At 39.5% G+C, this 27561-nt stretch overlaps 1 protein-coding gene and 1 pseudogene across 1 annotated transcript in view; one reads left to right on the forward strand and one right to left on the reverse strand.

The window, feature by feature from the left end:
* The window catches only part of POLD3 (DNA polymerase delta 3, accessory subunit), a 50372-nt gene that overhangs the window by 21358 nt on the left and 1453 nt on the right, over positions 1-27561 (reverse strand). Inside the window, exons 2-7 of the mRNA XM_042904575.1 lie at positions 27494-27549; positions 17341-17443; positions 8994-9033; positions 7622-7754; positions 1890-2145; positions 505-577 (exon numbers count right to left, since the gene is read on the reverse strand). Of these exons, the coding sequence (XP_042760509.1) occupies positions 505-577; positions 1890-2145; positions 7622-7754; positions 8994-9033; positions 17341-17443; positions 27494-27549 (661 nt within the window). The remainder of the gene's footprint in view (positions 1-504; positions 578-1889; positions 2146-7621; positions 7755-8993; positions 9034-17340; positions 17444-27493; positions 27550-27561) is intronic.
* Positions 9040-10262, forward strand: LOC122199466 (annotated as a pseudogene).

Genomic DNA, 27561 nt, shown 5'->3' on the forward strand with positions numbered 1-27561 from the left:
TCTAATTCATACTGAGGTCTAGTTCATTAACATGCATAATCTGTAAAAAATAACTATAGAATGTCAAAAAGATTTGTTTTTGCAACCCCTTGGGAGACAGAGGTAATAATTAATAATGGTCACACCAGGCAAACTGACCCCAGCATCTAGGATATTAACCTCAACACTATGCTGTTTAACCAAGCAACCTCCCTTCTATTTTATCACCCATTTTCAAGAGCCCTATGAAACAAAAAATTGTCTTTTCAAGGCAGGAAGTAAAAACAGGAATAGTAAACTACCCCCCAAGGTAAACTGAACTCAGCTCACCCATTAAAATCCACTGTTCCAGTTGGGTTACTTCCATTCAATATATTGGTCAGTAGACTGCAAATTTATGTTAGGATGCAGCAAGTCTACATGGTACACCAGATGGGTAAAAACTGGGTAAGGTGGCTTTCCCCTCAAATATGTTATTATATTACCATTCATGTATTAATCAAAGGAAGGTAAAAACATGCTTACTCATAGCAGCTTTTCCAAAAAAATTGTTCATCACATTCCCTTTCCCTGGTGCCTTGTTGCCTGCAGAAGATACCTAGAAGCAGAAAACACATATGATTTTTTTTTAGCGTCTAGGCTGTTCTTCAAGTCGGAGTCTCAAACAATCTCTTCAATTGCAGGGCACATTGTCACAATGGCACAGTCCCTATATAATCATGCCAAAATGTGTCAGCGTGAGATTTAAGAACCAATCCACACCAGAGTATCTGATGTTAATCTCCAAAGCTTAGTTACTCATAGTTCTTACAGAATTATTACCCATGAATGTGTCTAAACTTTGAGTATATTGAAAAACTGCTTAGTTTGATAGAATTAAAACAGATCAGAGGCAGTATGATACAACAAGGGAACCTCCAAAATGTTACATTTGTTATTATCAGAAGTGGATTTGAATTCTGGTTGTGCCATGTAATAGCAATCTGATATCCAGGCAATTAGCCCTTAGTTTCACCACCTACAAAATGGAGATCTCTTCCTCACAGAATAGTTAGGAGGATTTAAGCAAAGATCCAAACTACTGGCACACAGTAGTTCTATAAATGTTAGGGGTTTTCCCTCCACTCCCCTCTCCTTTTCCAAAGCAGAGGCCAAAAATCACAATGATGGTAATAACAATAATAATGATAATTATGGGGTGCCTGGGTGGCTCAGTTGGTTAAGCGTCTGACTTTAGCTCAGGTCACGATCTCCTGGTTCGTGACTTCGAGCCCCGCATCAGGGTCTCTGCTGAGCCCACTTCTGATCCTCTGTCCCCCTCTCTCTGCCCCTCCCTGACTCATTTTCTCTCTCAAAAATAACTAAACCTTAAAAAATAACAATAATTATGCTTTTCTGGAGTATTTTTTAATAGTTTTTAATGAGACTTTTCTTAAGTCAATGCACTTAAGTTAGTTCAGATGTATGAACAATAAATAAGGGAAGCAGATGAGGAAAAAAACAAGAAAAATTCATAAAACAGAATGAGAATGTTAAATACACTAGGAAGAAAGGCATACATGGCAAAGCTCAGAATATAAGATGTTCCCAAAATGACATATTGCTAATATACAATTCCTGGCACTTTATGGTTTTCAAGTGTTCTCACATGCATGATTTCAATTGGCTTGCAAAACAATCTTGTGATGTGCACAGGACCATTTTACAGAAGAATCCAAAGCTTGGTGAGAAGCATTTTCAAAAGAAAAAGGACAATTTCAGACGAGAATATCAAGAATTAAAGGATTCAGACCACAATGGAAAAACTAGACTATATTATTATATATTGGAACCTTATGTGATTAAACTACAATGCTCTTCTAGTTACCCATTCTGAGCTATAAAGACATCTTTAAACTTATGTTTGTTACCTCTTTAGCCTCTGTTTTGGTTTCCTTGTTGGCTTCTTGGGTTTTAGAAGCAGCTTTAGAGGCAAACATTCCCATTATTCCCTTGGGCTGTTGTAAAATCTGTTTGGAGGTAGGTGGACTATGACCATTGGTTGTCAACTCATTATTGGCTTGTGTCTCACTTGATACTTGAAGATCTGACTGCTCAAACTTTTCGGAAGATGAGGATTCAGCAGGAGCTCTGGGAACTGCAGCTGCACATTGTATGGCACTAAACCTGAAGTTGGAAATGTTACATTAATTTCAAAGTCTTGCTTCTTCCACACAATACTTTCTACCTCTAACACTATTAAATTAGAAAAGTTTAGAACTAAAATGGATTTTAGAAATTATTTTGTGCAGGGGTGGCTGGGTGGCTCGGTCGGTTAAGCGTCTGACTCTTGATTTCGGCTCAGGTCATGATCTCACTGTTCGTGAGTTTGAGCCTGGCCACGGGCTCTGTGCTGGCAGTGTGGAGCCTGCCTGGGATTCTGTCTCCTGTCTCCCTCTCTCTCTGTCCTTCCCTTGCTTGCTCTCTCTCAAAAATAAATAAAAACTCTAATTTAGATAGAGAAAAAAGTATTGGAGAGATGTTGAGAGACTTGTCCTAGATTATACATCTAGTCAGTAACAGAACCAGGACTGGAATCTGAGGTCTTCTACCATACCATATTGAACATCTTACTTTTTTGAAGAAAGCATCCCAATTCAAAACAGTAAGAATATACCAAAAAATAACAAAAGATTAGTAATGTCAACATCCTTGGGAAATCAAATGGTTATCTCTTGTGTTTAAAGACCTTCACCTTACAGAGCTACGTATGCAATAAATATTGACTGAACCAAAATTACGAGCTTTAAATATTAATAAAATTCCTGGCAACTCTCCTGGCCAGAGTGGGTCATGCTTTAAAATAAGGAAGAAGCTGGGAACAGAGCCACTGGCTCCTATGACCTGTGGTCCTTTATTGTCATTTGTTAAAAATTTCTAATAACACCCACTAACAGCACCAGACAAGTATGCCCAAAGCCAAGTGAAGAAATGTGGAACAGTATGCATGGCATATTAAAGGGAGCATTCATCTCTTCTATAATCATCGTAGATGTGCCTTGTTCACACAAATCCCAGTTGTGCTTAAAGCAAAGTTCCTCAACTTTTCTGACAAAGAAAAACATTTTATTTCCCCCAGTCTTTAGCTTACTGGGAGTAGGTGAGAGCTCCTTGGAGGTAGGGAAGGGTACTATTCATCTTTTGTATTTTAGGTACCCAGTACAAGGCCTGGCACATAGAAATACGTGTGAAAGAATGAGAGAACTGAAGTCCCTAGAAGTGAGGCTTCTGGTTTCTCTCCCTTCTTTAATGTATCACCTCCACTTGAGGTGGGAAAAGTTAAGAAAGAAACTATGTGGTAATAGTAATCATTCGAGAGATCAACCAGGCACAACTTCTAGATTAACTGGCCTAAGAAAAAAGTCCCTGATACATCATTTAATTTCAGAAGTAACCTTAGACTGAGCAGCCCTAAAGCTGAGTCTATAGCTCCAAAATCTTCCCCCGATTTATTAGAGTCCACTTCAGAAAACCCCACACTAACACAAATATTTTGTGCATCAGAGTTAAGAACAGACGGAAATCATTTCCTTGTACCCACTAGTCTTCCTCTCTGGCCTTGCAGTGCTTCCATGTACACAGAAAAAAGCAATGGTTTATTTCATTGTCAACATCTGAAGTTGGCCCTGAAACAACTCTTTCTCCATTTGGTCTACATTCCACACCTTAGGGTCAGGACCAGAACTGGCAATAAGGAAGAGACCAAGTTAGGCTGGGAACATGTCCGAAGAGAGAAGAATCTGCTCAGTCCTAAAATTTCAACTTTCTTCCTGTCACAGCACTTCTTAAAACACACGAAACAATGAGTCAGATTTCAGTTGGCCTATAATTCTCAAGGGCAATTACAAACTTCTTTATTGGAGATAAATTCTTCACATTTCTACCCATTATACTTTAAGTATTTAAGTAAGGTTTCATTAAAGTGCTTCCTATTACCACATTTCTACTTTGCCATGTTTACTTTAGTGGTCCCTGAGTAAATATCATTTTGAACTTCTGAGTCCCCTTTACTCCTGTTTGTCTACTCAGATACAATAGAAGAACTGATTTTTAGAGCTTGACATGCCACAACTAGATTTTAATACAGATTATTTTTGAAATCTAATAGTACAATTTACATAAACCTATCAGGATATTCATCTTTTCTTGCAGTCCTTCCCTAAGAAACACCACTTATCAGGGTGCCTGGGTGGCTCAGTTGGTTAAGCATCCAACTTCGGATCATGACTCAGGTCATGATCTCACAATTTGTGGCTTCAGGCCCTGCATCAGGCTCTGTGCTGACAGCTCAGAGCCTGGAGCCTGCTTCGGATTCTGTGTCTCCCTCTCTCTCTGCCCCTCCCCCACTCATGCTCTGTCTCTCTTTCAAAAATAAACACTAAAAAAATTTTAAAAACCCCACCACTTATTACTCTAGCTATAGAATTATATTTATTTATTTATTTAATAAATATTTGTGTGCCTATTAAGGTTTGAGCAGTAGAGTAAAAGAACTAATGTCTATCATCAATTCACTCAACAGTTACTTACTAAATGCTTACCATTTGCCAGGCACCATTTTTTGGTCACAAAATAGACACAATCCCTGTTCTCATGGAACTTACAGAAACTATGTTTGGCAAGTCTCTATTTCTCCTCAAGGACCTGGCTGTATCAGTTACCCCATCTCCCCCAGTAGCTTCAATCATTTCTTCTCTTATGGCTCTTTCTGAATAGTACAAGTTCAGGGCATTCTCAACAATGTATATATTCTCTCTCAGTCTCAAATCCTCTTTAGCTACCTCTCTCTTTCTCCATTTTACAGTCCAATTTCCTGAAAAGACTTGTCCATTTTTGCTGTCCCACTTTATCATGCTCCCATTTACTCAGTTCACCAGATTCTGGCCACTCCATGGAAAAGCCTCTCACCAAGGCCATCACTAAATCCAATGGACACTTTTCAGTTCCTATTCTACTTTGCTTCTCAGTAAGATATGATATTGCCAATCAGTCCCTACCTCTTAAAACTCTTTCCTTGCTTTTAGAGCCCCCTATATTCTCGTGATTTTCCTCTCATCTCTGGTTGCTCCCATTTAGGCTCCTCTTCTCTTGCCCATCCCTTGAAAAGTGGCTATCTTTAAATAGCGCTTACTACGTACCAAACACTATTCTAAGTGTTTTATATATATTCATTCATTTACTCCTCAATAACCTGTTGAGCTTTGTACCATTGTTAGCTTCATTTTACTGATGAGGAGACAGAGGCACAGAGAGGTTCAATAATTTGCTTAAGGTTATACAGCTAGTAACCATGGCCTCGAGTTTTACTTTCTGCCCTCCTTCATTCTACGCATTCTCTGTGAATGACTGTATCTACTGCTGTGTCCCAATTAATTACCTATTTTCTCTGATTCCAAAATCTCTATCTTCATGCCAGATTTCTCTCCTTAGCTCTAGACTCACCTATCTATTGCATGGACATCTTCACTTGGACTCCCCACAGGCTTCTCAAACTCAACATGTCCAAACCCAATTCACCATTTTCCTTCTCCCCACAAGCTTACTCCTCCCCACATATTCCCTTTCTTACTGATAACACCATCACCCAATTCAGCCACCAAGTCAGATATACGGTTATCATCCTTAACATCATGAACACTCCCACCCAGCCACATACACACACCTGGTCTCCAAGCGTGACAACATCCAGGTTTTGACAGCATGACTCTTTAACCTTCATACCTCTTCACCCTCAATACAACTACTATACTTCAGATAACTGTCATCTCCACCCTGAATCACTGCAATATCTCACTTCACTGATGGCTTTGTCTCCCGATTATTCCCTTCTGATCGATGTTCACCATCTTATTGCAGCCAAGTGATCTTTTTTTTTTTTTTAATATTTATTTTTGAATGAGAGGAAGAAAACAAGCACAAGCAGGAGAGGAACAGAGAGAGAGGGAGAAAGAGAATCCCAAGCAGGCTCTGCGCTTTCAGCACAGAGCCTGATGTGGGGCTTGATCCTACAAACCATGAGATCATGACCTGAGCCAAAATCAAGAGTTGGACACTTAATTGACTGAGCCACCTGGGTGCCCCAAGTGATCTTTCTATAAATGCAGCTCTGATCATTTCACCCATCTGCTTCAAAATCTTCAGTGGCTCCCCAGTGCCCTCAGAATAAAGTCGAAACTCTTTAACCTACTAGTCAAAGTGTACACTGTGAGTCCTACTTTAGTCTTATATTTCATTATTTCCTACCTCTCAGTCTAAGTCCAGCCATAGAAAATGACTTTGGTTCCACACAAGCACCATGTTTCCTCACAGTTCTGTCCTCACTCTTCTACTTCTCCTTTTACTGGCTACTTCTACTTGGGCCTTAAGGCCTTGACTTAAATGTCACACCCTCTAGGAAGCCTTCTCTCTTTTGCCTCATCACTCCACCCCACCCAAAAGTGAGGGATGAGTGTCTGTGGGAAATCAAATAGCTATGTCCTGGGTTAGGCGATTATAAGGAAAGCATGCATTCTCCTAACCCAGGACATAGCTATTTGATTTCCCACCTATCCCCCTTTTTTGTTTGAAGAATCTTCTTGCTCATGGGAGTTGAGGAGGGTAATCAGTCATTGTTCATGACGTCTTGAGGAGGCCACTACGGTGGAGATCACTCAGAGGGCTATGAGAAGAGCAGGCCAGAAAGCAGTGTTCTGCTTTGCAATGCGTTCCCTATAATCTCCTAACACAGGCCCTAGCTATTTGATTTCCCACAAATGCCCCCCAAATAGCCTCCCTCAGTATTACTCCTATTATAGCACTGTCACGCTATAATGTAAGTGTTTACCATAGGACCATTAGTTCCATAAGCAGGTACTGGGCCATATTCACTCTACAGTGTGTGGCATGTCATAGGTACTCATCAGAACTTTGTGGAATGAATTCAAATGATCTCACTTAGTACCTATCAAAGTAGTAGGTGCTTAATATGTCTGGGGAACTGATTTGAACTCTTAATACAACCCCACAAAGTAGGTATTACTATTTAAAATTTTTTAAATGAATTTAATTTAAAAATGAAAAAGCCAAAACTCAAAGAGTTTAAGTAATTGGCCCAAAACCACCAGGCTATTAAGCAGCAAAGCCACAACACAAGCCTGTGCATTATGGTCCATCACCTCACTGAAAACGATATAAAGTACAAAAACAAACAAGATGTGATCCTGGCTGTGGAAGATCAACTGCTTTTGGATGGAAGGTAGAGGGATAACAAATTAGAAATAGTTTTTGAAGGACGTTTACACTGGTTCCTGAAAAATGGGTAGGATTCAGACAAGCAGAGACTGGGGTAAGGGAGTAATGAGGGGGCACAACAAACATTTCTGGTGGCGGTGACAGGATAAATACATGAGAAATAGATTTATGGGGAGTCCACTGGGGTTTTCAATATGGGTTGTGGCTGCTATTTTTCACCTTATGATGTACTAATAAAACCAGGCATGTGTCTTACTGCAAGATAAATGGGGTTTTACTAGACTTGGCATTCACTCTTAAGAGGCAGCCACTGTGTAAACATCTTACAAAATCAATTCGTAAAGAAGCCCACAAGGAACATTAAGGAGCTCACTTGCTGCAGTTCTGCAAGTTGCTTTTAAGGATGTCATAGTCGGTATTGAACAGAGGCCCACTGTCCTTTAGCATGGCTTTCTGGATGCTGTACACATGGATGCTGGCAGTCACAGCTAGCTTGGACTTCACTGCTACAAGTCAACAGGAAAAGCAGTCTGTTAATACACAAACTTCATAGCATGTGGGGACTTTAACAAGAAACCCTTCTGCATTAAAACCATTTGCAATCTGTGGTGGTCCAAAAAGCCCTAAAAGGCCAAAGAGTCACATACACAGTATAACATCAACTCTTTTTTCTATAACGGGGACATAATGACAAGGTAGGTAGTGGTGAGTCAGTCCTAAGTACCACACCTGTGAGGGTATCACTCATCCAGTGGACATTCGGTAAACATTAATGAATGATTGATGATGACTATGATGTTTTAGGGTTTTTTTTTTTTTCAGTCAGGGAAGAATCTTTAGCATATAACTGAAGAATAATTTCTACCTGAGAAGACTCAATTATGTAATTCAATTTTTGTGCAGACAAAGCAACTCTATAACAAAAATACTAACCAGATAAGTCTGCAGAGGAGAAACACAGAAGAACATCACAAGAACAAATGTTAGATTCCACGAAGAAAGGGAATGTGCTTGAGTCTCCAGCACGTAGCACAGAGCCTGACAGAGTATAAATACTCATGATGTATCTACTGAATGAATAAATCTCACTTTGCCTACCACTGTGGGAATTCACAAAGAAAAAAGTGGACATCTCCACCACCCTAAATACCTCAGAGTTCTTTTGTAAGAAAATGACACCACTGGTGGGAGTCTTTATATAGGAAGTACAACAGTACAAGTTTTGTCTTGAGACAAAGGTCCAGATCATGTGGACCCTGTCATAAAATTCCTTTGAACTGGATTTTTAAATAGAACCATAGCATTAATAATTTTGAAATGGGAAGATAAATTTAATTTAGAAGTTCTATTAAATCTTTCTGACCTTGGAAAAGCAACCTTTAATTTTCTTCCTAAAAAACTGTCCTGGAACACAAAACAGTATTTAGAGACTACTGTCTTTTTACAGTTGATGAGGTGTTCCACATGTTATTCATGATAGTTTTTTTTGCAAGAATCACATGAGCTTTGAAATCCTGTGATAAAAGTGCTTTATAAATGTCAGCAGCTACTGGTCTTAAAAATGGGAAGTTAGGCAGATGTGGTATCCTATTTTAACATGTTTCAGAAACTACTAATAAAAGGAATATTCAGCTCTTCAGTTAAATAGCTAAATATAATTGTATGCAGATGCTAGGGGCAGATTTTTTCTGTACCTACATTGATCCCAAAAGAGGAAAATCTTGCTAAGTTGCTAAAACACTTACCTTCCAATTTATCTTCTCTCACTACTGCAACCTTGTGGCACTGTAAGGAAATAACATCTCATTAGTGTTTAAAGTAGTAGTACAACTTCCAATTTGAAAGTTTCTTTGCTGATAATTCAATTGCACCTTGATGTGAAATTACGAACATTAGGTACCCATAAAAATCTGTATTACAGTTTCATAAAGTCAGGCTTATTTTTTAACTTAAGCTGTTTACTTTAAAACTTCATCAGGTTAAGGAAAGTGATAGAATATACATATCAACAATACAATGAAAAACCAAACAAATGGCAGCCCTCAGCTCACAGTGCTGCCAGCCCACAGGTCCCAAACCACAGAACAGGGTGAGCGTGCAACCAGGCCAAAGCCCCCTTTCTGTGCAGCCCGGGCCTCCTGAACGCAGTGATCATGGTGGCACCGAGCTCGGGCAAGGTGTGTCATCGCACATCACAAAATACTTTGAGCTGAAGCCCCTCTCCCACAGGGACCCACTCTGAGACAATGGGCTTGGGACACAGAAATTGGTTAGCCAAGACTTTCACTAAACAAGGGAAGCTCATTTCAGACAATGTCATGACTCAGCTTGGCTCTTCGTGAGCTGAAAAATCTCACCCAACATAGCTGGGTATTAGATAGTTTTCCAAGGACACTTCCACAAGCAGAAGCCCTGGATCGTTTATCAGATAGACATGGTGATTAATCTGAACATGCCCTTTGAGGTCATTAAACAACACCTCACTCCTTGCTAAATTCATCCACCTAGCCACCCGGTCTACAACATCAAATTCATCCCTCCCAAAACCGTGATGATCTGACTGGAGCACCTATCATCCAGTGTGAGAATAACAGACCAGAAATGGTTCTCAAGAGATGGAAGGCTTACAAAACCCAAATAGAACTGGTCCTGGAATATTACCTACCAGACAAAAGGGGTGTAGGATACATTCTCCACAACAGAAACTGATAAGATCTGGCCCTATGTATATGATTCCCTACAAACAAAAGTTCCACAAATGAACCAGAAAGCATCAGTTACTTCATGAGGAAAATCGCATTTACCTAGTAAGATGAGCAGAAGCTCCTCATCCATGCATTTAGAAGCTCCTTATCCTAAGACTGGCATGTATGAATTCTTTGAGAATTCTATTAGTTTCATTTCTACTGATTTTATCTGGAAATTAAGGATGTGTCAAATGAGTGAAATATGAAGATTCATCTTTTGAAATTATCTAGTGTTTTATCCAGTAATCTGTGGGTGTGCAATTGAAAAACATCAGAAATGTCTAAACTTAAAAAAAAAAAAAAAACGTTTTTAATGTTTTTTTAAGTTTATTTATTTTTGAGAGAGAGAGACAAAGCACCCATGCATGAGGTGGGGAAGGGCAGAGAGAGAGGATACCAGGCAGGCTCCACATTGTCAACACGGAGCCAGAAGTGGGGCTTGAACCCACAAACCATGAGATCAAGACCTGAGCCAAAATCAAGAGTCGGATGCTTAACTGATTGAGCCATCGAGGCGGCCCTAAAAAAAATCTTTTAGAGCAAATTAAAAAAGCAATTGGTAGTAACCTAACATTTGTTCAGAAGAATAAGTGGTTGATAAAGTTTCCTTACTTTATGGAAAAGAAACAAAAAAATTCCATGTTATTTGGGGAAAGTATCTTATAAGGGGCTTTTGCATAGACTGATCCAAAAAAGAAAAAGCATCTTCAGCACTGTGGTATATGGCTTTGTGAGATATTATGTCTATAAAATTCCAAGGAAAAAAAAAACTGGATTTACAGATTAGTTTGCAGGATGCAAATTCACTGCTACCTATACACTAAGACACTTATAAACTAGTCACATATGCTGTATTTATTTTGTCATTAAACATACCTTCAGTTTACTCAAATTTTCAATTTACTAAAAAAAGTATTAATTAGCACATAAGAAAGTTCATTTTCCTAAGACTGTTCTTTTGAAAATACATGTGCACTGAGGGATGATTTACATCAGAAACAGACAGAAGTTCTTGCAAAAACACCAAAGCTGAATATTCAACAGAAAATGTAAGTAAAGTCTTATGTTTTCAAATGTTATGGAGTTTAAAAATTTGTGCTTTAGGATCTACTTGCTAGTTTGCTTTGTAATCAAAATGTAAGATCTGTCTTGTAATTAATAAATTAATTACAAAAAGAAGAATAAAAGAAAACCCATGGCACAAGGAAACAGAAAGAGATCATGTATGCTAGAGGAAAATTCCCTTGATATATATAACAATCATAATTAGTAAACGGCTATAGCAATTAAAAGCATTTACATGACAGGCTGAAAAAGACCAAAAAATAACTGAGTTTGCTGACTGAGTTCTTTATTCCTAATCAAAGAAGTTGATACCTGCTAGCATTCACTGCCATAGTTATGGCCACTGTTATTTGGCAGGAAGAAACTCTACCGGTGAGTATAATCTGAGTTGCCATATTAAAATGAAAATGATTTGATCCCTTAGTGGGGTAACAAGGATGCTTACGTCCTGTGGGGCATATGAGAGCTAGAGGAGAAACATGACTCTTGAATGGTGTATTTACTCTTAATGTATGTACTTGGTGCTAAATCAAATGAAACAAGTCCTTGTACAAGCTGTTACTAACTGCCTTTGAAAATGTAGCCCATTTTATTCCAGGCACTCAAAATACAAATGCCAGCAAGTGGTTCTTATGTATTTTGTGGAGGAAAAAAACTTACTTTCCTTTCTTCTGATTTTTAAAACTTCAATGTTGATCTTTCAAAATGGACCAAGGCTTTTAAGGATTATAGTAAACATTTCATTCTTCACAAAATTTTCTATAACGCCTTATTTGAATGTTAACATTATGTGCTTTCTAAAAATGTTGTGAACTCTTAAACTTATGAATTATCACTAGGTTATCAGGCATGCATTAGTATTAACGTATTAGAATAAAACTCCATTTTTTTTAAGTATATTTATTTTTGAGATAGAGACAGTACGAACCAGGGAGGGACAGAGACAGGGGAGAGAGAGAATCCCAAGCAGGCTTCATGATGTCAGCACAGAGCCTGATGTGGGGCTCAATCTCATGAACTGTGAGATCATGACCTGAGTCAAAATCAAGAGTTGGACGCTTAACCAACCGAGCCACCCAGGTGCCCCTTTGAATAAAACTAAATTTTAAAACAGTGAAAAATAAACACAAGAAAATGAACACAGCATCTCAAATAGTGTGAGTAAAAGAACCTCTTAGTAAGTTTTGTAAAGAGAATTAATATATAATCATATGGAACCAAATAAAAATTGGATCTGTCTCTCACAGATTAGAACAAATTCTAAACCAAGCAGAGATTTAAGTGTAAAGAATAAAACCATACATACACTAGTAGAAAATATGGGTGAATTCTTCTGTAAACAGATAAATTCTACTATAAAGTGATATGAGAATGAGGAAAGTTTCCTAACTATAAACAATAAGAAGAATTTAAATAATCTATAAAAACTAACAAATGTACAATTTTTAGATGACAAAAATAAACTTTAAGCCAAAGTACAAAGAGAAATGATAAAGTGGGAAAAATACCTGCAACTCATATCACAAAGGGTTAATATATAGCTTCTAAAATAGAGGAAATAAACTCCTTTAGAAAAAATAGGCAAGAGGTATGAAGACAATTCATAGGAAAAGAAACACAAATGACCCCGAAACATATGACAACATGCATTATATAGAAAAGGGACTCTCATACATTACTGGTAGGAATGAAAAATGGAGAAGTATTTGGCAATTACCCAACAAAAGTACATACGCATCCTAACAATCCTAGGAAACGCAACCTTAAAAGTGGCAAAAATATTAAAAAAAAAAAAAAAATACAGGTTAACTATAGCACAATTTGTAAAGGCCATGTATTGTAAATAACTCCAAAAACTATCAATAAGGGACTGTTGAAAAACCTAAAGTATTATCAATGTAGCATCAGGTGGCTGTAATAAGGAATGAGGAATATTTTGGGGGGCCTGACTGGCTCAGTTGAAAGAGCATGTGACTCTGGGTCTCCAGGTCATGAGTTCAAATGTAAAATAGGGAGTATAGTATGAAAACTTTTATCTAAGAAAGGGAGTAATAAAGGGGCACCTAAGTGACTCAGTCAGTTGAGCATCCAACTCGATTTCAGCTCAGGCTGTGATTCCAAAGTTGTGGGATCAAGCTCCATGTCAGGCTCCGCACTGAACGTGGAGCCTGCTTAAGATTCTCTCTCCCTCTGCCCCTCTCCCCCACACTTGCACTCTCTCTCTTAAAAAAAAGGGAGGGAGGAGTAATAGAATATATATTTGCATATATTAAAAATAGGGGCGCCTGGGTGGCTCAGTCGGTTAAGTGTCCGACTTCAGCTCAGGTCATGATCTCGCGGTCCGCGAGTTCAAGCCCCATGTCGGGCTCTGGGCTGATGGCTCAGAGACTGGAGCCTGCTTCCGATTCTGTGCCTCCCTCTCTCTCTGCCCCTCCCCCGTTCATGCTCTGTCTCTGTCTCAAAAATAAATAAACGTTAAAAAAAATAAAAATAAAAATAAAAATAAAAATAAAAATAAAAATAAAAATAAAAATAAAAATAAAAATAAAAATATATACAACAACAACGGAATAGGAGCAGAATCTATTAAAATAATTACCTGTAAGGAAAAGTAGGGAACCTAAAAATTGAAAGTGGAAAAAATTTTGAATTTAACTAGATACTTAATTGGTGGCTTATCCACAGAGAGGAGTTATTGCAAGTGACTCTAAAACACAGGCTGATTGGGGTGCCTGGGTGGCTCAGCTGGTTAAGCATCTGACTCTTGAGTTTGGCTCAGGTCATAATCTCAGTTTGTGAGATCAAGCCCCACCTCGGGCTCTACACTAAAAGTGCAGAGCCTGCTTTGGATTCTCTCTCTCCACCCCTCCCCTGTTCACACACTCTCTCTCTCAAAACAAATAAGCTTTTAATAAAAATAAAAAATAAAAAAATAAAATACTAGCTGATTGTGCATCCCTAGTAAGATATATCCTACAGACAAAAGGAACTGCAAAGAAATCTTAACCTGTTTTTGGTAATCATATTAAAGATAGTTTTGCTTTACTAAAGCAAATATTTTTCAGTATTTTAACATATTTATGAATGTTAGGAACTACCAAAACTCATATAACATAAGAGAAAAAAGCAGTATAAAATCAACTAAATTTTTTTTCAAAAGTGTGATTTTTATAAACTGGGTATATTAGTATGTTTCCATAATGCATTTTCTCCTTAAAAAAACAAAGGTCAGGGTGCCTGGGTGGCTCAGTTGGTTAAGTGTCCAACTTCGGCTCAGGTCATGATCTTGGGTTCGAGACGCATGTTGGGCTCTGTGCTGACAGCTCAGAGCCTGAAGCCTGCTTCAGATTCTGTGTCTCCCTCTCTCTGCCCCTCCCCAACTTGTTCTCTCACTCACTCTCTCAAAAATAAACAAACATTTAAAAAAAAAAAAAAAAGTCATTCTGAAAAATGTTAGGTTCTGTAAAACTGTACCAAAAAAATTATAGAGCTAATTAGAAAAGCAGCATTAGGAATTAACCACTCAAACTTATGTAACTTTCTAAGTAAGGCCCTACAAACAAAAATGGGTACCTTCAGGAGAAAATATGGACGGCCTAGAGAGTTCAGTGTGGCTAAATGCTGCCTGAGGGGATACTGGCAGTTGAAATGCCAACTTGCTTATGCTAAACAATGCATACCAGGGTAGAGGTCTGATTCAGTGGGTTCCTCTTAGCAGTCCATCGCCTTAACCACTCGGCCACCTCGTCCCACTCAGTGGGTTCCTCTTAAGATGGACACGGGGGTGGGGTGCCTGGGTGGCTCAGTAGGTTAAGCATCTGACTTCAGCTCAGGTCATGATCTCACTCAAAATTTTATGAATATGTCAACATACATATTTTTCTTTCAGATTCTTAAAGGAATCAGTGATCAAAAAAAAAGAATAAAAACCACTGCTTTAAAGGAACACAAGGGGTGACTGAGTGGCACAGTTGGTTAAACATCCGACTTCAGCTCAGGTCATGATCTCATGGTCTGTGAGTTTGAGCCCTGCATTGGTGTCTGTGCTGACAGCTCAGAGGCTGGAGCCTGTTTCCGATTCTGTGTCTCCCTCTCTTTCTGCCCCTCCCCTGCTCACACTCTGTCTCTCTCTGTCTCTCTCTCACAAATAAATAAACATTAAAATAGTAATAATAAAAAAAAGGAACACAATTATTCTAAGGTAAAGAACTGGTAAGACTAGGGGCACCTGGGTGGCTCAGTCAGTTGAGTATCCGACTCTTTGGCTTACATCATGATCCCAGGGTCATGGGATCTAGCCCCATGTTGGGCTCCGTGCTGGGCATGGAGCCTGCTTAAGATTCTCTCTGCCCTTCTCCCCCACTCATGCTCTCTAAAATAAATAAATAAATAAATAAATAAAATTGACATGACTAGATTGAAGGCAACAACTAATTAAAGAAAGAGAGGGGGGCAGGGTGCCTGGGTGGCTCAGTCAGTTGAGTGTCTGACTTTGGCTCAGGTCATATTCTTGCAATTCGTGGGTTCGAGCCCCACATCAGACTCTGTGCTGACACCTCAGAGGCTGGAGCCTGCTTCAGATTCTGTGTGCCCCTCCCCTGCTTGCACTCTGTCTCTGTCTCTCTCTCAAAAAATAAACATTTAAAAAAATAATAAATAAATAAAAGGGCTTTGCCTTATAGAAAAAACAAAAGAAAAGAAAGAGGGGGGGTTAAACCTAGAAAAAAAGGAAAGAAGACATTCAGATGCAAACTTGGGCAGTATTCACTCTAAAGCTATGTGTGGAAAGGATTCTGGTGGCAGGTTTATTTCTGAAAGCAAATAAATCAGGTCTGCTTAATTTTGTGTTTCTGATATATAATGGCATCTGATTCTGTTTACACTTATAAATACCTTGTTATCACCTGGCTTGCCAAATAGCTTACCAATGAGGAAAGAATATGCTGGTCACAGAATATAAGGATCTGATCCCACAGCAGTTGTTTCTCCTTATAAATTACTAAATTGCCAATCTAGTTTTAATGTTTGTTTATTTTTGACAGAGAGAGAGAGAGAGAGAGCGCGAGAGTGAGAGCAAGCGAGCATGAGTTGGGGAGAGGCAGAGAGAGAGGGAGACACAGAATTCGAAGCAGGCTCCAGGCTCCGAGCTGTCAGTACAGAGCCCAACACGGGGCTTGAACTCACAGACCGTGAGATCATGACCTAAGCCAAAGTCGGATGTTCAACCGACTGAGCCACCTAGGCGCCCCAAGTTTTAAATTTCACATGCTTGGGACTCTTGCTACAAGATGACCCCAGTCAATATATTGATAAATCAGGCTTTTCTGAGCGGAGGGCTCTAAGGGAAAGTCAAAAGAAAGAGAAAAACTCATACATTAGTGGATATCTGAGCAGGAAATCTAATCCTTGGGCTAAGTTCTATGGAGCTGATGGTGGTGGTGGTGGAAGCAAAAGAACTTTCAGATTAGAGATTTGGGGAAGTGAGAATAGAAAAGGTGTCCCTTACTTTTGGGAGGAAGACAGAGAGGAGAAATTATCAAAGTTCCCAAGGATCAGTCTAGTGAAGAAGAAGGAACGAGTTATCTCAGCAGAGCTTCTGATGCCCTCATCCAGGCATGACAGTAATAGAATGATCCTTGAGCCCTCAAGAGGGACAGGGAAGTAGCTAAGAGAAGTCAGCAGACCTGAAAAAGCTTTGTGCTCTGGATGATAAAAACACAGCAGTAACCTGTGCTGATGAATGACCAGATACCAGATGGGACTATAAATAGATACAGAAGAATAAAGGTGTTCCTGGCCTATGCTTCTGCACTGCATTAGCTCAGTCCCCTACTAACACCTCTGTCCCTCAGCCACTCAGACATAAGCCTACCAAGATGAAATTTTTCAAAATTTTAAATTGAAATCAAACTCAGTTTAAAAATAAATAAAATTGGACTTTCTGAACACCCAAGTTGTGGCTGGACATCTGAACAGGATGAAAATTAACCATCACTGTCCCCAGTATACTTTGAAGAGGAAGAAAAGAATAACAGAGCAGTCTTCTAATCTTGTTGCCTAGGAAAACTGAATAATCATGATACTCTCTCTGCATCACAGCCAAGATATTACCCAAACTTAGAGTTTTAGGTTCAGTCTAAAAATCCAAAATAATCAGCATCTTGAAGTTTCCCTTTAAAATTTCCTTAATACTGAATCCTACTGTTTTCCCTTGTGTTATGTTATGTAACATGGTTTACAACTCAAACATACTCCAGCTCATAAGATTCTGACAACTTACAGAATGTCCATTCTGAATGAGACTGCCAGACACTAAATAGGTGACATGCAGTTGGGCTCCTGAATTCTCCTTTCGCTTCCTTTCAACATAATCATACAGCATCCTGTTCCAAACAAAAGGCACCAGTCATTATTAAGTTTTTACCCCATCAACTCTTAATTCATGACTTAAAATATATAAAATCTGACGGTCCATCAAATTTTTACAGAACATTTTGATCCATCCCATAGACAGAGAGTTAAAAAAAAAATGGACTTTAAACAGGACATACAGGTTTGGGTCAACTTGTATGGAGTTGGCACAGTAACAACAACACACAGTGGATACAACAATGAATCAAGAAAAAGTTCAGTCACTAACTATCCTGGATAAGTTAATTTTTCTAGGCCTCTTAACCCTAAGATATAAAACGAGGGGAATCAGTGACTCTTAGCCTGGGATTCTTGTGGCCATCTCTAACCCTCCACTCCCTAAACTGAAAGCAAGATACACATGTGTTTTTGGAAGGAGACAGTTCAGGGTTAATAGATTCTCAAAGGAATTACTCTAAAACAGTAAGAACCACTATGTAGATGATCATAAGTGTCTCATTCTGAAATTCAAATTTTATGTTCGCTCAGACGCAATGCTGTTTCAGAACTGCAGAATGTAACAGCTTACTCACACTGCCCAGTATTCAGAATATTCATCGACCTGAAATTGACACTCAATGTAAAAATAAAATCGCTTTTAATGTTTTTTAATTTTTTTAATGTTTATTTATTTTTTAGAGAGACACAGAGCATGAATGGGGGAGGGGAAGAGAGAAAGCGAGACACAGAATCCTAAGCAGGCTGCAGGCTCTGAGCTGTCAGCACAGAGACTGGTGCGGGGCTCAAACTCACGAACCGTGAAATCATGGCCTGAATTGAAGTCAGATGCTTAACAAACTGAGCCACCCAGACGCCCCAATGTTGCTTTTAGTAGTATCCCTAAACTAATTTTTATCTTTATTCCCAGCAAGTATCCAAAGTTGACTCCCCCTAACTTAGTTTAACAAAATAATTTAACAAAAACAACAATAGAGGCATAGCATTTGTGTCTTTTATTTTAAGAAACATTTACTGTGCCTCTGATATGTCACACTTCTGCCAAAGACAGCTAAATACTCAAAAATTCCAAGGGAAACTCAACCTATACTGTTGACCACTCTTCTTGAAGCATCTGCTCTCTTAGCTTCCATGATCCCATGTCCCATTGAGTCTCCTGCTACCCCTTTAACTGCCTCTGCCCCATTTCCTGCACAGACTTGACCACCTCCTCCTATTCCATGCTGCTGGAGTTCTGTTGTCAGCTATCTTTTCCCTCTAAAAATTAGAGTGACCAATGATCTGGGTGTGCCTGGATCTGAGGGGTTTCCTGAGACATGAACTTTTAGTGTTAAAACAGACAGACAGTCCTGGGCACACCAGGATGGTTGGTCACCTAACTACATATTCTCATTTTGGTCTATTTCATTCACCCCCATGGTTTCATTTATTCCTAACAACATCATCCACTCAAACCACCCAAACCAGAAATCTGGAATCATCATCCTTCACTTCTCCCGGTCTAGTGAGTTACCAGATCTCATTAGGTCTTCCTCCTAAGTAATTCTTGACTCTAGGCCCCAAATCTCTTAACTGGACTATTTCAAGTGTTAGTTCTGCCCTGCCCCTTTCCCATTCACTATCCACAAGGCCACCATGGTGAAGCTTTAAAAATGCAAATCATCTGGTCAACAAAATTTTACTTTATGTTCTATTTCTAGAGTATAGAGCAGTGAACAGAGGAGTCCAAATCCCTACCCTTACGCTGTAGAAAAGAAAGACAAACAATAAACTAACAAGTAAATATATGTCAGGCAGTAGTGAATCTATGAAAGAAAAAAAATAAATAAAGGTAAGGAGAATATAACTAGCCTGAGAAGTTCTGTGATTTTATATAAGATGATTAGGGAAGACCTCATAGCAGAAACCTTCGTGAAAGTAAGGGAGCCACCAATGTGGATATCTTGGGGAAAAATGTTCCAGGCAGACAGACTAAAAATGTAAAGGCTCTGAGGCAAGAATATAAGTAAGCAAAGTTCAAGAACAGAAAAGAGGCAAGTGTGGAGGAAGAAGAGTGGTGCCAGACTTGCAGGGCTTTATGACCCTACGTAGGACTTTAAGCACGGAAGTCATTAGAAGCTTTAGAACAGAAATAACAGGATCTCACCTTTTAGAAGGATTCCTCACTGCTGTGTGGAGAATATACTGTTGAGGGGAAAGGGAGGAAGCAGAGAGACTAGTGAGGAGGCTACTGCAGTAATCCCGGCTAGAGGTGATGGTGGGCTCAGACCAGGACGTTAGCAATGGAGGTAGTGATTAATGGGTGAATTCTGGGTACATTTTAAAGGAAGAAACAACAGAATTTGCTGGTGGATTGACTGTGGGGTATGAGAGAAAGGAGTCAAAGATGATTGGACTAAGCAGCTCAAAGAATGAAGTTGTCATTCACTGAGATGGGGAAAAACAGGTGTTGGGGGAGAAATTAGGAGCTGGGTTTAGAGGCATGTTAAATCTGAAATGCCTATTAGTCAATAAGTGATGTTGAAAGGTAATTGGATACTCCTGTCTGAAATCTTACTCCTTGTTCCAAAGTTCTCAGTCTTTTCCTAGCCCCTAAGGATTGACTCCAACACTCTAGCAATGACAGGTAAGACCCTTCTTGTTCTGGCCCCTGTATCTCTCACCATTCTCCCACACTCACTATTTTCAACCTTAGGAAACATTCTGCAGTTCCCCCTTGCTCTTTGGTATGCCCTCCCTCTGCCTAGAATGCTCTTCTCAGACCTCATCTACCTAACTCCTCATCAAGACAGCAGCTCAGGGGCGCCTGGGTGGCTCAGTTGGTTGAGCGGCCGACTTCGGCTCAGGTCACGATCTCGCGGTCCGTGAGTTCGAGCCCTGCGTCGGGCTCTGTGTTGACAGCTCGGAGCCTGGAGCCTGTTTCGGATTCTGTGTCTCCCTCTCTCTGACCCTCCCCCGTTCATGCTCTGTCTCTCTCTGTCTCAAAAATAAACGTTAAAAAAAAAAAATTAAAAAAAAAAAAAAAAGACAGCAGCTCAGTTATCATCTCCTGTATGAAGCCTTCCCTAATACCACCTAGGCTAGCAGGGTATCCCTGCCTTCTAAGTTCTAACAGAACCTATGCCATACCTATTAGAGCACTTATCACACTATATTCTAACTACTTCATTATATATCTGCCATCCCCACTAGACTATAAGCTCCCCGAGGACAAAAATGTGCCCTATTCAGGGGTGCCTGGGTGGCTCAGTCAGTCAAGTGTCTGACTCTTGATGTCGGCTCAGATCAAGATCTCACAGTTCGTGAAATCGAGCCCCAAGTTGGGCTCTGTGCTGACAGCATGGATTCTCTCCCCTTCTCTCTCTGCCTGTCTCCCACTCACACTATCTCTGTCTCTCTCAAAATAAAAGAAATAAACTTTAAAAAAAATTAAAGAATAATTTCCAGGGGCACCTGGCTGGCTCAGTCACTAGAGCATGTGACTCTTGATCTTGGGGTTGTAAGTTTGAGCCCCAAGTTGGATATAGAGATTACTTAAAAATAAAATCTTTACAAATACAATAATTTCTGCGTATCTTTTAAGTCTCTAAGATATGTTTATCTAACTGTATTACACCAAACATTTTACCTTTACTGACAAAATATGCAAAATATTCTTAAATATCAACGATACACTTCCCTACACATGATTAACTATACTTTCCCATTTTAATTTTCCCTAGAATGAATACAGTATATAGTCTATAATGCCTTCCCAAATCTATTTTAATTATTCTTTTTAAATTTAAAACCACTTTTTTCAATGTTTATTTTTGAGAGAGACAGACAGAGCATGAGTGGGGGAGGAGCAGAGCGAGAGGGAGACACAGAATCCAAAGCAGGGTCCAGGCTCTGAGCTGTCAGCACAGAGCCCGATGCGGGGCTCGGACCCACGAACTGTGAGATCATGACCTGAGCTGAAGTTAGACACTTAACTGACTGAGCCACCCAGGTGCCCCTCAAACCTATTTTTATTCTTTACAGCACTTTTACAACTTGAAATTATCTTGTTGTTTTGGTTTTTTTTAATTTGAGAGACAGAGAATCTTAAGCAGGTTCCATGCTCAGCACAGACACCAACATAGGGCTTGAATCCACAACCCTGAGCCAATCATGACTTGAGCTGAAATCAAGAATCAGATGCTCAACCGACTGAGCTACGCAGGTGTCCCCGAAATTATCTTGTTTAAAATCAATGATGAGAAAGAGCTAATCTGTTAGGTTTACGGTTTTATGACACAGCCTAAAATAATGCTAACAATAAGAAATGAAAAAAATACTCCTTTAAGAAATCCGGGGCACCTGGGCAACTCAGTAGGTTAAGCATCCGACTTCAGCTCAGGTCATGATCTCACAGTTCGTGGGTTCCAGGCCTGAGGTAGGCTCTGTGCTGACGGCTCAGAGCCTGGAGCCTGCTTCCGTTTCTGTGTCTTCCTCTCTCTCTGCCCCTCCCCCACTCGTGCTCTGTCTGAGATGAATAAACATCTAAAAAAATTTTTAACAAATCCAAGCAAATCAATAACATCCACGCCTAGTCACTGCCCTTAGTACCACAAATGATACTTTTTAAAAATATTTTATTCATTTTTGAGAGAGAGAGTGAGCACACACACCAAGCAGGGGAGCGGCAGATAGAGGGGGACCAGAGAGAGGATCCAAAGTGGGCTCTGAGCTGTCAGCAAAAAGCCCAATGCAGGGCTAGAACTCACAAACTGTGAGATCATGACCTGAGCGGCAGTCAGATGCTTAACCAACTGAGCCACACAGGGGCCCCTTGCCAATACTTAAAATGCTTCCCCTATAGATAAAATTTTAAAATATGACAGGACACTTAAGTCTCAATTTTTTCAACTGTTATAAGAGGTTGATAACACCCATCACATTGGACTGTGACAACATTATGTGAGATAAATGTATGTGAAAATATCTACCATAGTGCTTAATACTCACTCAACAAATATTTATTGGCACATATTATGAGCCAGACGCTGAAGAGATGATTGTGGCATCCTGTATTTTCCAAAGATGGCTACAACAACATCTCCCACCCCACATGTTCTTCTACACCCTCCCATAGAGAGGTGGAGTCCATCCCCATGCCTTGAATATGAGGGCTAGTGATTCATTTTAACCCAAAGAATAAAGCACACATGACACTGCCTGACTTCTGAGGTTAGTTGGAAAAGGCAATCAGCTTTTGCCTTGTGCTGGAACACTAGCTTTTGGAGTCCTGAGCTGCTATGTAAGAAGCCCAACCACCTGGGCATGCCTGGGTGGCTCAATCCGTTAAGTGCCTGACTTCAGCTCACAACATGATCTCATGGTTTGGGAGTTTGCGCCTAGCACCGGACTCTGTGCTGACAGCTCAGAGTCCGGAGCCTGCTTTGGATTCTGTGTCTCCTCTATCTCTGCTCCTTCCTTGCTCATTCTCTCCTCTCCCCCTCTCCCTGTCCCCCACTCCACTCCTTCCCTCTCTGTCTCTCAAAAATGAACATTAAAAAAATTTTTTTTAATTAAAAAAAAAAAGAAGTCCAGCCACCTGGAGACACTATGCTCTGAGGAAGCCCAGCCCACATAGAAAGACACATGCAATGTCTGATCAACAGCCCCAGCTGAAGTCCCAGCAGATGGCCAACATCAACTGCCACACGTGCATAAAGATGCCCACACATGATAAGGCCCCCACCACTGAGGCTTCCAAGCTGAAACACCAAATGTGATGGAGCAGAGATAAACCATTCTGTGTCCTGCCCAAATTCTAAGCCAAAAGAATCTATGAACATAATAAAATGGTTGTTTCAAGCTGCTAAATTTTGGGATAATTTGTTATACAGCAATAGTAATTGGAAAAGTGATCAACGTGGTAAACAAGTTCTCTACCTTCATGGAGTTCATATGATAGTTGGGGCGAGCACCCTAGAAAATGTCAGATAGTAATAAGAATTGTAAAATTCTGGATCAACTGGACATTCACATGCAAACAAATGAAATTAGACCCTTTCCTTACACCATATACAAAATGATTCCTGGAAGAAAAAGTGCCTATTTACACATTTTAGTGCTTCATTTAAAATTAGCTTGAGCTGGGGCACCTGGGTGGCTCAGCTGGTTAAGCATTTGACTCTTGATTTTGGCTCAGGTCATGACCTCACAGTTCATGAGATCGAGCCCCACGTTGGGCTCCAAGCTGACAGCGTGGAGGCTGCTTGGGATTCTCTCTCTCAAAATAAATAAATAAACATTTTTAAAAAAAGGAATTTAAAATTAGCTTGAGCCAACACCTAATTTGAAAACTACAGTGTATTCGTATTATGAGGACTGAAGCATTTTTAATATGTTAACAAGCATATGTAGAAACCTTGAATATGTGATAATTATTGATGTAAGAGCTAAAATTACAAAACTCTTAGAATACAACATAGAAGTAAATCTTCATGACCTTGGGTTGGGCAAAAAGCACAAGCAATAAAAGATAAAAAAAAAAAAAAAAAAAAAGGGTGTTTGGCTGGCTCAGTCAGTAGAACATGGGACTTCTTAAGGGGGGGGCGGGGGGGGGGTCATGAGTTCAAGGCCCACGTTGGGCACAGAACTTTAAAGTAATATTTTTAAAAAGATAAAATAAATTGGGCTTCATCAACAACAAAAACTTCTGTGCTTCTAAAAGTACCATCAAAAAAGTGCAAAGACTGCCCACAAAATGAGAGAAAATTTTTGCAAGTCATATATCTGATCAGGGTTTTGTATCCAGAATATATAAAATAATCTTCATAACTCAAAGATTAGAAAACAACCCAGTGAAAAAATGGGGAAAGGATCTTTCTCCTAAGAAGATGCACAAATGGCTAATAAGCACGCGAGAAGATGATCAACATTATTAGTTATTATGGAAATGCAAATCAAACCATGATAATGCCACTTCACACACCCTAGGATGGCTAAAACAAAAAAGACAAATGATAAAAAGAGTTGGCAAGAATGTGGAGAAATTGGGAACTCCCATACCTTGCTGGTGGGATTTTAAATTAGTGTAGCCACTTTAAAAAACAGCTTGTCAGTTCCTCAAAATGTTACACATGACCCAGAAATAGGTATATATATCCAAAAAAACTGAATACACATGTCCACACAAAAATCTGTACACAAATGTTCATAGTAGCATTATTCATAATACTCAAAATATGGAAACAACCCAAATGTCCATCAATTGACGATGACAGATAAAATGTATTATTTAAGTATGTTATGGGTTGGGGCACCTGGGTGGCTCAGTCGGTTAAGAATCTGACTCTTGATTTCGACTCAGGTCATGTGACCCTAGGGTCATGGGATCAAGTCCCCACATCAGGCTCTGCACTGAGCATGGAGCCTGCTTGAGAGTGTCTCTGTCTCTCCATCTCTCTCTCTCTCCCTCTGCCCCTCTTCACAGCTCTCAAGCTCATTCTCTCTAAAAATTAAAAAAAAAATTTTTTCAATATTATGGGTTGAATTGTGTCCCCCCTCACCCAAAAAAAGGTATGTTGAAGTCCTAACTACCAGTACCTCAGAATGTGACCTTCTTTGGAAAGAGGATCTTTACAGATGTAATTAGTTAAGATGAGGTCATACTGGAGTAGGGTGGGCTCCCAATTCAGTATGACTGGTATCCTTATACAATGGCCATGTGAAGACGTAAACACACAAGAAGTATGCCATGTGACAACAAAGGCAGACCCTGGGGTTATGGAGCTATAAGCTAAAGAATGCCAAAGACTGCCAGCAAACCGCCAGAATCTAGGAAGGAATGAAGGATTCTTTACAGATTTCAGAGAGAGCATCTGCTGACACCTTAATTTTGGACTTTTAGCTTCTGCAAGAGAAATTTCTGTTGTTTTAAGCCACCTAGTTCATAGCATTCTGTTATGTCAGCCTTAGGAAACTAACTTGCCATATAATGAAATATTATTCAGCCCTAAGAAGGACTTAACTAGTGATACATGCAGGGACAAACCTTGAAAACATGGTGCTAAGTGAAAGAAACCAGACACACAAGAATACATATTACAGGATTCCATTCATACGAAATTACCAGAATAAGTAAATCTATAGACAGAGAGTATATTAGTGGTTGCCTAATACTGGGAAGAAGAGGGTGGGGGGATGAGAAAGGAGTGGAGAGAAAGTGGTAAGTGACTGCTAATGGATACAGGGTTTCTTTTTAGGGTGATGAAAATGTTTTAAAATTAATTATAGTGATGGCTGTATAACTTTGTGAATATACTAAAACCTACCGAGTTGTACATTTTCAATGGGTGAATTACATGGTATGTGAATTATATCTCAATAAAGCATATCTCTTTATATCTCTTTCTTCTTTTGAAGAAAAGAACTAACAGATTGATACGACAGGAAGTTAGGAAAGGGTGGGGATACCTGAAATAGAGCATTATAAAGGGTTGTTGCAAAAAGTAACATGTGACATTTGAGCTACAACTTGAAGGATGAGGACAGCTGGGAGAAGAGCATTCCAGATAGAAGGAATGGTGCAAATGTCCAAAGGTGGAAATGAGCCCAGCATATTTGAGGAACAAGTGAGGTAGACAGTAGCATGGGATGAAGTTGTTTGAGAGACAGGGGCTAAACAGTATGCTGATTCTATAAAAATTACAGATCATCAAGGTAACTACAATAAAATGGCAGGCAACTTTATTTCATCCCCAGCTCTCAATATGCACCTTTAAGCCCCAACAGGCTTATATCGTAATAGTTATTTCATAAACATCTGTAGCCATAACAATTACTCTTATATATGTCCATTCTCAAAGTTACCTGAAACTCTTGGGTTTGGGCCTGACTAGCATTAGCAACAGAAATCTCAGAGAGTCAAAATCAATCCAAATCAATCCCTAGGCCAAGAGTTTCAGGTCCTGGAGGCATAAAAATCACAGTCAAAACCAGATTCTAGATCTGTCCAACAGCAGCGCACATAAAGCCAAACTGACCCATTCTATATATCAGGAATTTTCTAAGACTCATGGAATATTCCCTAACTCAAAGAAAGCTTCTATGACTCAAAGAATGGGGAAAAAAATCAGACCATCTTTAGGAATAAACTGAACTAAATGGGCATTTAATTCAATATACGTTTTCTCAGCCTGTTCACCAATTCGTCCCCTTGGGACAGAGACAACATTTTCAAGTTAAGAAATTTTGAAGTTAATTCAAAACCTTGCCTTTTCCCTTTTGGCCTCAAGTTGGACTACAAGTTTCAGCAAGCAAAGGTGATACAGCAAAATTCAAGGACAATGCCCTGTGCCATCCTGAACACTCCCTTTTTACTGTCACTTAAATAGTTCTCCCCAGGCTTATATTGTTACACAGCCTGTATCAAACACCTGTTGACCTCATTGTGAAAGTACTTCAGTAACAGCCAGATGTGGGCCTAAGGAACGCGTGTTAAATGTAACAAAGATATAACAGGCATATAAATTTGAGACATAAACAGAATTGGCTAGCCCATTTAATAAATTTGAAATGACAAAGTGATGTTCATCAGAAGCCAAGACTACAAAAAAATCCAGTAAATGTATCACCACACATTTGTATATAAGTAGGTAAGTCCACCTATCTCCTAAATAATGGGCAAAATTAGTAAAAAGTATAAAAAATAGTTCTCTTTCCCATTTTCCAGGGGAAGAAAAAATTACCTCAAGGCTAACTGTAAAGCTAAAAACAAAGCAAAACAGGGGCACCTGGGTGGCTCAGTCGGCTAGGCGGGTTAGGCATCCGACTTCGGCTCAGGTCATGATCTCATGGTTCATGAGTTTGAGCTCCGTGTCAGGCTCTGTGCTAACAGCTGAGTCTGGAGCCTGCTTTTGGGTTCTGTGTCTCCTTCTCTCTCTGCCCCTCCCCCGCTCATGCTCACTTGCATGAATGCTCTCTCTCTCAAAAACAAACATTAAAAAAAATTTTTTAAATAAAATAAAAGTGAAGCAAAACAAACAAAACAAAAAATTCCAAAGTGAATAAAATTAGTAAATTGGACTTACTGTTTAGCCTGGTTAACATGAACTCCTAGTGTATAGCTCAGCCATTTGTATGTCACCTACAAGAAGAA

This window comes from Panthera leo, chromosome D1 (genome assembly GCF_018350215.1).
Source record: "Panthera leo isolate Ple1 chromosome D1, P.leo_Ple1_pat1.1, whole genome shotgun sequence".
In the NCBI taxonomy this organism is placed as follows: Eukaryota; Metazoa; Chordata; class Mammalia; order Carnivora; family Felidae; genus Panthera; species Panthera leo.